The sequence below is a fragment of the Physcomitrium patens genome, chromosome 14, assembly GCF_059467195.1.
Source record: "Physcomitrium patens ecotype Gransden chromosome 14, ASM5946719v1, whole genome shotgun sequence".
NCBI classification, from domain to species: domain Eukaryota; kingdom Viridiplantae; phylum Streptophyta; class Bryopsida; order Funariales; family Funariaceae; genus Physcomitrium; species Physcomitrium patens.
The window spans coordinates 15,068,112-15,074,978 of NC_143423.1; the positions used below are offsets into that span (position 1 = coordinate 15,068,112).

The 6,867-nt window shown below is 30.1% G+C and overlaps 1 protein-coding gene across 7 annotated transcripts; it reads right to left on the minus strand.

Moving 5' to 3' along the window:
* Positions 1–213: 213 nt before the first annotated feature.
* On the minus strand, positions 214–6,201 carry LOC112291755 (uncharacterized). Of its 7 annotated transcripts, none has more exons than XR_016506420.1 (17): positions 5,957–6,201; positions 5,646–5,829; positions 5,233–5,310; positions 4,957–5,028; positions 4,723–4,791; positions 4,468–4,617; positions 4,114–4,182; positions 3,792–3,860; positions 3,427–3,582; positions 2,975–3,145; positions 2,741–2,826; positions 2,403–2,543; positions 2,174–2,292; positions 1,834–1,944; positions 1,423–1,657; positions 1,015–1,165; positions 214–714 (listed from the first exon to the last, which is right to left on the minus strand). XR_016506420.1 is itself a non-coding variant. In XM_024539614.3 (17 exons), the coding sequence occupies exons 1-17, from the start codon at positions 6,075–6,077 to the stop codon at positions 379–381; spliced, it is 2,418 nt and encodes an 805-aa protein (XP_024395382.1). In that variant the 5' UTR covers positions 6,078–6,201; the 3' UTR covers positions 214–378. The 7 variants fall into 7 exon arrangements, 4 of the variants coding, with proteins under 4 accessions (XP_024395382.1, XP_024395385.1, XP_090112128.1 ...); XM_024539614.3 differs by having other exon boundaries at positions 1,834–2,044; XR_016506422.1 differs by lacking the exon at positions 2,975–3,145.
* Positions 6,202–6,867: the final 666 nt, after the last annotated feature.

Here is a 6,867-nt window from a genome sequence, read left to right on the forward strand (position 1 = left end):
TATTCAAGTTAGAACTTGTATTTATGTGAGTTTACATTTATGTAAGTTTGCATAGTTTTCAATAAATTAATAGACTCTTAAGATCATAAAAATGATTAAAATTCTATTGTGACTTCTCAAAAAATTATAAAATAAGTGTAAAAAGTCTCTTTACAGTATCAAATGCATTTAGTAATACAATAATTGCCAAAAATAAATAAATAAATAAATAAATAAATAAAACTCTCAATTTTGTAAAAAAATTAAATTAAAATCTGAAAAATAACGTAAGCAATGTTTGAAACTAAATTATATATACATAATGTAAAGACACATACTAAGCTTACATATTGCATACAGCAATATAGTAAACTATTACATTGGACCTTGTTACTGCACTTATATATCCTTAAGTTCAGGTTGTTCAAATTCACTAGAATATTCATGTGATAATAATTCTATTTCTGTTGTTAAAGGAGAAAGTATGTTCTCTTGTGACCATTGTTGCTTATGCAGATAATCTTCACTTCTATTTAATACCACAACCTCTGATTGTGTATCACCTTGAAATAAGTATACAACTCGTTCCATTGTAGGTCGTCTTTCACAATCATTTTGAATGCAAAGCAAAGCAATCTTAATGATCCGAAGTACGTCTTGAAGTTCTCCATCACTCAAATGCAATGTTTGATCTACTAGCTCAATTAGCTTATTTGATTGATGAAGCTTCCATGCCTGCAAAATATAAATAAGAATCTAGATATATAGGATTTTAATTCATATATAAAACAAATATTTTTTCATTACTTTAAACATTTAAAAAAATCAATGTTAGTTGTATTAAAATCTTGAAGCATTTATTTAAAATATTTTATAATGCATTATCTTAGATTACACTTTAAAAAATAAAATATTATTCAAATCTCACATACTTTATATGATTATAAGCAAAAAATGAACAACAATATTTGTAATACAAATATTAATATCTATAATTTTATTATTATTATGAAGTAAGCAGAAAGAAATTTATACCCATTGAGTAAGAAAAACTTGGTCTTGTGGTAAAGATTCATCAATATTTCTTCGTCCACTAATTATCTCTAAACATAATACTCCAAAGCTGAAAACATCCACTTTATCGCTAAGTTGGCCCAATGATGCATATTCTGGTGCCAAATATCCTCTGCATTTCAATGCTTGTCAGCTTTAATTTATTTCAAAAAACAAATATTACTTCAACATATGTCTAATATCTAATCAAACCAATAACTATAAATGATGAATATCAAATTTATACCAAATTTATACCAAATTCTAGAGGTTCTTATATGAACATACATCTAAATATATAAACATAAAAATAATTTGATTTACCAAACCATTTGATGCAAACATTATACTAAGAATAAATAATGATAATAATAATAATATAAAACTTACTTGGTGCCTGCAACATGTATAGTCATGATGTGGGTTTCTTTATCTGGAAATAATAAAACCAAGCCAAAATCTGCAATTTTGGGCTCTAGATTCTTATCCAATAAGATATTGCTTGCCTTGATGTCGCGATGGATTACTCTCGGATGAGCCAATGCATGGAGATAGTGAAGACCATGAGCTACTCCCATACAAATCTTCAACCGCAAAAGCCAAGGCACTTCTTGCCTATGAGGTCCTATTATAGCTCACAAACATAATACAACCTATATTATTACATATAATTTAATGCAAGTTATTTCATAATGCATTAGCTTTAGATGCCAAATGATAAGTTTATTTAGAATAACAAAAAAATTAATAATATCAAAATAAAAAGATGATTAAATCTACAAGTAAATTGAATGAACATACCAAGTAAAATTTGGTCAACATCATAGTTGTCCACGTATTCATAAACTAATATCTTGGAATTTTCGCGAAGACAACACCCTTTCAAATTCACCAAGTTTCTATGCTTCATGCCTGTAATCAATACAATCTCATTGGAAAAGTCATCAATGCTTTGCTTTGTTTTGACAAATAGTTGCTTTATAGCCACCACATTTCCATTTGATAATACACCCTGCATTCAATAATATTTAAATTAGAAGACTTATATATTTATATTGCATTTTTTTATTTGCTATTCATATATATATTGTTTCTATTAAAACATATCATTATCACAATTGTATGATGGATTTTAACTTACCTTGTATACAGCACCATATCCACCTTCTCCCAACTTATTTTCAATATGGAAGTCTCTTGTAGCAGCCTTTAATTCATTGTATGAATAAATAGTAGGCTTGACATCAAACTCATCAAATTCTGCAACACATATCTTAATATTACTTATCTGGAATAAAAACATCAGTTGATAATAAAATGTTAATACTTTCTTTAAAAGACAATATTTTTGAATGTTTATGTGAACTTACTTTGTTGAAATTGAAGTTGCAAATACTTTTTATATTTCTTGTTTTTGAAAAGAATTAATCCCACAACTGAAATCATCATGAGTACCATCACCACACTAATGCATATGGAGATGATAACAATCTTTCGAACTTTTTTGCTCACTGCATTACAAAAGATGGATAATTAGAAAATCTCAAATACTCTTTGTGAAGCACATTCTTGGTTTTTATGAGATACAGTATAACATTAAAATTTTAAAAATATCTATTTATTTAGTTCATTTTTTTAGAAAAAAAAAAAGAAGGTAATTCAGCAAACATTCTATATTTAATTGTAAAATGAAGTGATTTGATATTACTTGGAGTGATGCTACAATCTTGTTTACAGTAGCATCTTCTAGCATCATCATAATCATTTCCATTACAATATGGATTGTCTTGCAACCTGCAATTGTCATACAAAAAGAATTATTTCTACGAGAAATTTAACAATACATCTTAAGACCATAAAAATAAAAATATTGAATCTATGTAAATTTTAGAATCAAATATATTGTTCTTTCCAACGAAATACATAGTTGCAACATACTTACTTGATCATAGTTCTTGGTTGGCTGATATCTTTATTGGTACATAGAACATCTTTAATAGAATTGTTCATCAAACTTAAAATTTTAAGATTCACACTTTGATTTTGAATAAGTGTTGTTTCAAAAATATTAGATATGTCAAGGCTTCCTGTAATATTATTTTTATCAAAGTACCTACATGAATGTTTAATTTTGTCAAAATTGAATGCTAAATAAAATAAAAACATAATAAGAAAGTTTTTAAAAATTTAATTGTATAATACGTCTATTTTTAAATCATAAAATTACCACACTATAATAATACTATATAGAAGTTTAGAGAATAGTTATTTCTAATATATTTTATTTATCTTATTGCATTTGGCATGTCCTAAACATGAATTAGTTGCTCTTAAAGTATAAAATATAAAATTAAAAATATAAAATAGTAATTTAGATGGAATAGAATAACTTACAATTCTTGTATAGAGCTAACATTAGAAGAAATAAAATTAAATGGAAGAGAACCACTTAGATTGTTGTCGGACACATTTACTATTTTCACTTTAGAAACATTAAAGTGATCAAAGAAATTTGTTAATGTTCCTGAAAAATTATTGCCACCTAGATATCTGCATCATATACACAAATTGTTATAAAAATAATTAATAAAACAAAGAATTTTAATATCAAAATTAGTATCTAAGGTTAAATGTAAGAAAGTGTGTGACTACATATCATATCATACTAACTTGCTTCTATTTACACTTACAACAAACATAATATAAAGATTGAACATAAAAACTTATTCAATAAATATTTTCATGGTTTTTAGACTTACACATATTCTAAATTTGATGAGGTACTAAAATTTGGTAATGGTCCTTGAAAGTGATTTGAAGAGATATCTCTGCACCAACTTTTGTTGTTAGTTCTATGTTCTTAATTTGTATCTAATCAAAAACATATATTATTCTTAATATTGCATTTATGAACAGCATTTAAAATTTAAGGTATAATTTTATAAAATATCAAGAAAAAAAACTACTTTCACATATTACAAAACTTTGAAAAGACAACAAAGTTAACAGATTCATATTATGAGCTAAACCTAGATCTAAACTTATTGCAAAGGAAAGAAAAATTAGATAAAGTATACTTACAAATATTGCAAATTCGACCAATTTCGAAAATTTGGAAACTTTCCAGTGAAGTTATTGTAAGATATATTTCTAAAATACACAAGCAAGTAAATACATAGTAAGTATTAACTAAGTATAATCATGAATTATTTTTTGGCTGATACCATATTTGTTTAACTAAATTATTTGTCATGAGCTTAGTAACTCTTATGATTTGTATAAATAAAAAATAAAACTGTTATAAATAATAAATATTATAGTATAACTTTTTATAATTCATTTATGATTAAAACACAAAATACAAATTCTAATAATTCTAACATAAGTGATCAGTATAAAAACACAGTGATTAGATTAGAATAGAATATATCTTACAATTTTTGAAGTCTTTTCATGCTTCGAGTGGCATTTTCTGGTATATTTCCGAAGAATTTATTTCCACCAATGTTTAAAGATAGAAGAGAACTTGCATTTTGTAATTGATGACTTGGATATTCTCCCGTAATTCTGTTACCACTCAAATCTCTATTCGATGTACACAAAACAATGTTAATTAAATAATAGATGTACATAGCATTATTACAAAATGAACTCAATTTACATAATTCAAAAGGTTTATAACAAACTTACAACTTTTCAAGATAATAAGAAAAATTTATATTTGGAATACTTCCATTAAAACCATTGTCATGAAGATCCCTGTAAAATACCCATTACTCATGTCAAAAGTGGAAAAAACTGAATCAAATTTTAGAAATACTAAACATTGCAATTCCATCCATTATTTTGTCTTATTTGGTCTTATTTTGTTCTATACAACCATTTGATATTTACAAAAGAAATTAATTAATAAATTCAACTTACAAAGTATTTAGCCATGTTGAATTGATTGATGGTGGAAGAGGCCCAGTTAACTCTGGATTTCCTGTCAATGTCCTATACATACATATTTTTTTATACAAATTGTAGTCAAACTTTCTTTTTGAATAAAATAAGCTATAAAATGTTCTTATGCTTGAAAACATTTTTATCAACAGTATCTAACCTTCTCAACTTCAAAAAGTTGTGCATTGCATCACAAAACCACCTTACTTCTATCACTTATACCATATGCGCAACTAACTTAAAGCAATAACTTACAAAAAGCCGATTCCTGAGAGATTTGGCCACCCAAACACGTCTGGCAAAGTGCCATTGATGTGAGCCTCGGAAAGGGTCCTGATCACCATTTCATTCTGGTTAGATCACATGTATAACTTTGTATAACTTTTGTACACAGCCAACGTTACCACGTTGCAGGTTTCACAGACACAAAATATATTTTGTGCATCCTCTAATTCGATGATCCAGCTCATGGGTGGAGTCACAATCTCCAAATCAGTTATACATGTGAGTCTTCCATAGACGCATAGTCAAGCCACAGATTAGCAAAACACGCCGCAGTTGATGAGATCTCTCACTCAATACATGATCGCGATTTCGTTCGCTCTCTGATTATTTTCGCTAAATGTACAAACTAGATTTACAGAACTTAGAAAAGTATGGAAACTTACAAACCAATGATATATCTGCTCGGGCCCTTTGTGTTTGTTTCAGAGTTGGGGACTTCTGTGCACGTCACTCCTCGCCATATAGCGTCAGGCTCGCAAGGACGTTGCCGTGTTGAGCTCCAACCCTCCAAGTCAGCTGGCGGATTGCTCTTGTTCCACGCTGCAAACAGTGCTTGGAGCGACGCAACTGTCACATGCCGCACACCATAAAATCGTTACGATTCACTGCACTGAAGTGTTCCAGGAGGTTTTACGGGTATAAACGAGAGATGCACCACACACAGTATACAATCGCACTGCCACCAGAAGCGTACTTTCTTCTTTATAGTACCACGCGTCTCCGAACGACGGGCTCAGCATAAGCAGTAAGAGGAGGAAGCAGCGGCCCAGCTGAGAAGCCTTCAACCATTGTCGTTTCATACACCCCGCCTCCATGACTTGTTCCTCAGAAATGACAACCGAAGGTTCAAACAACAGCAACAAGCTCCGCTCAGATTCGCAATTTCACAGGTACAACGCCACCCCCGTCACTCACACTCTGTCCAAACACAAGAGCACTTGCTCTGGTTCTGGCTACATGTTCCTTGATGGCGACCCTTTATAATCCCATTCTCACAAGAAAATGTAGAATATATTTGCCCACCATTCGGCACTCATTTCCTGGTGTTGAAAACTTCAAGAAAATATCCTGATAATTCCACACGCTATACCAATTGACGTTCTGACTAAGAGGCTGTACGAACGTCAATTGACCTGGTACACTTGAGTTGTTTCAAATAAAATAAAAATGTGAACCAGTAACGGTGGGTGCGGAGGAGACCCACATAGTCTCACCTTGGTTTAAACTATGGTGTTGTTTATTCCTCCCCCTCATCTCTGGAAGGCTGGGATTGACTCCGCCTCGACATTCGCTCATTTGCAATTAAGAAAAATAAATAAATAAATAAATAAATCTCATGCACTTGATTCCCTCCTCACAGAGTGTGTTTACTTTTAACTCAAATTGACTGTTAGTTCGGATGCACAGTGGGTGGTGGACGTGAGATTCCTGATGTCAAGGCCTGATGAGAAAGATGCCAGATGGTTGTGACCTGGATTGAAATGTGGAGATTTTTTGCTTTGATATTGCACTTTCACTATTTATCTGTAACTTTGACCCAGAAAGGCCTTTGGTTGACGCCCCCTTCACGGCATTCTCTTTTATTATTTTTATTTTTTGACACAA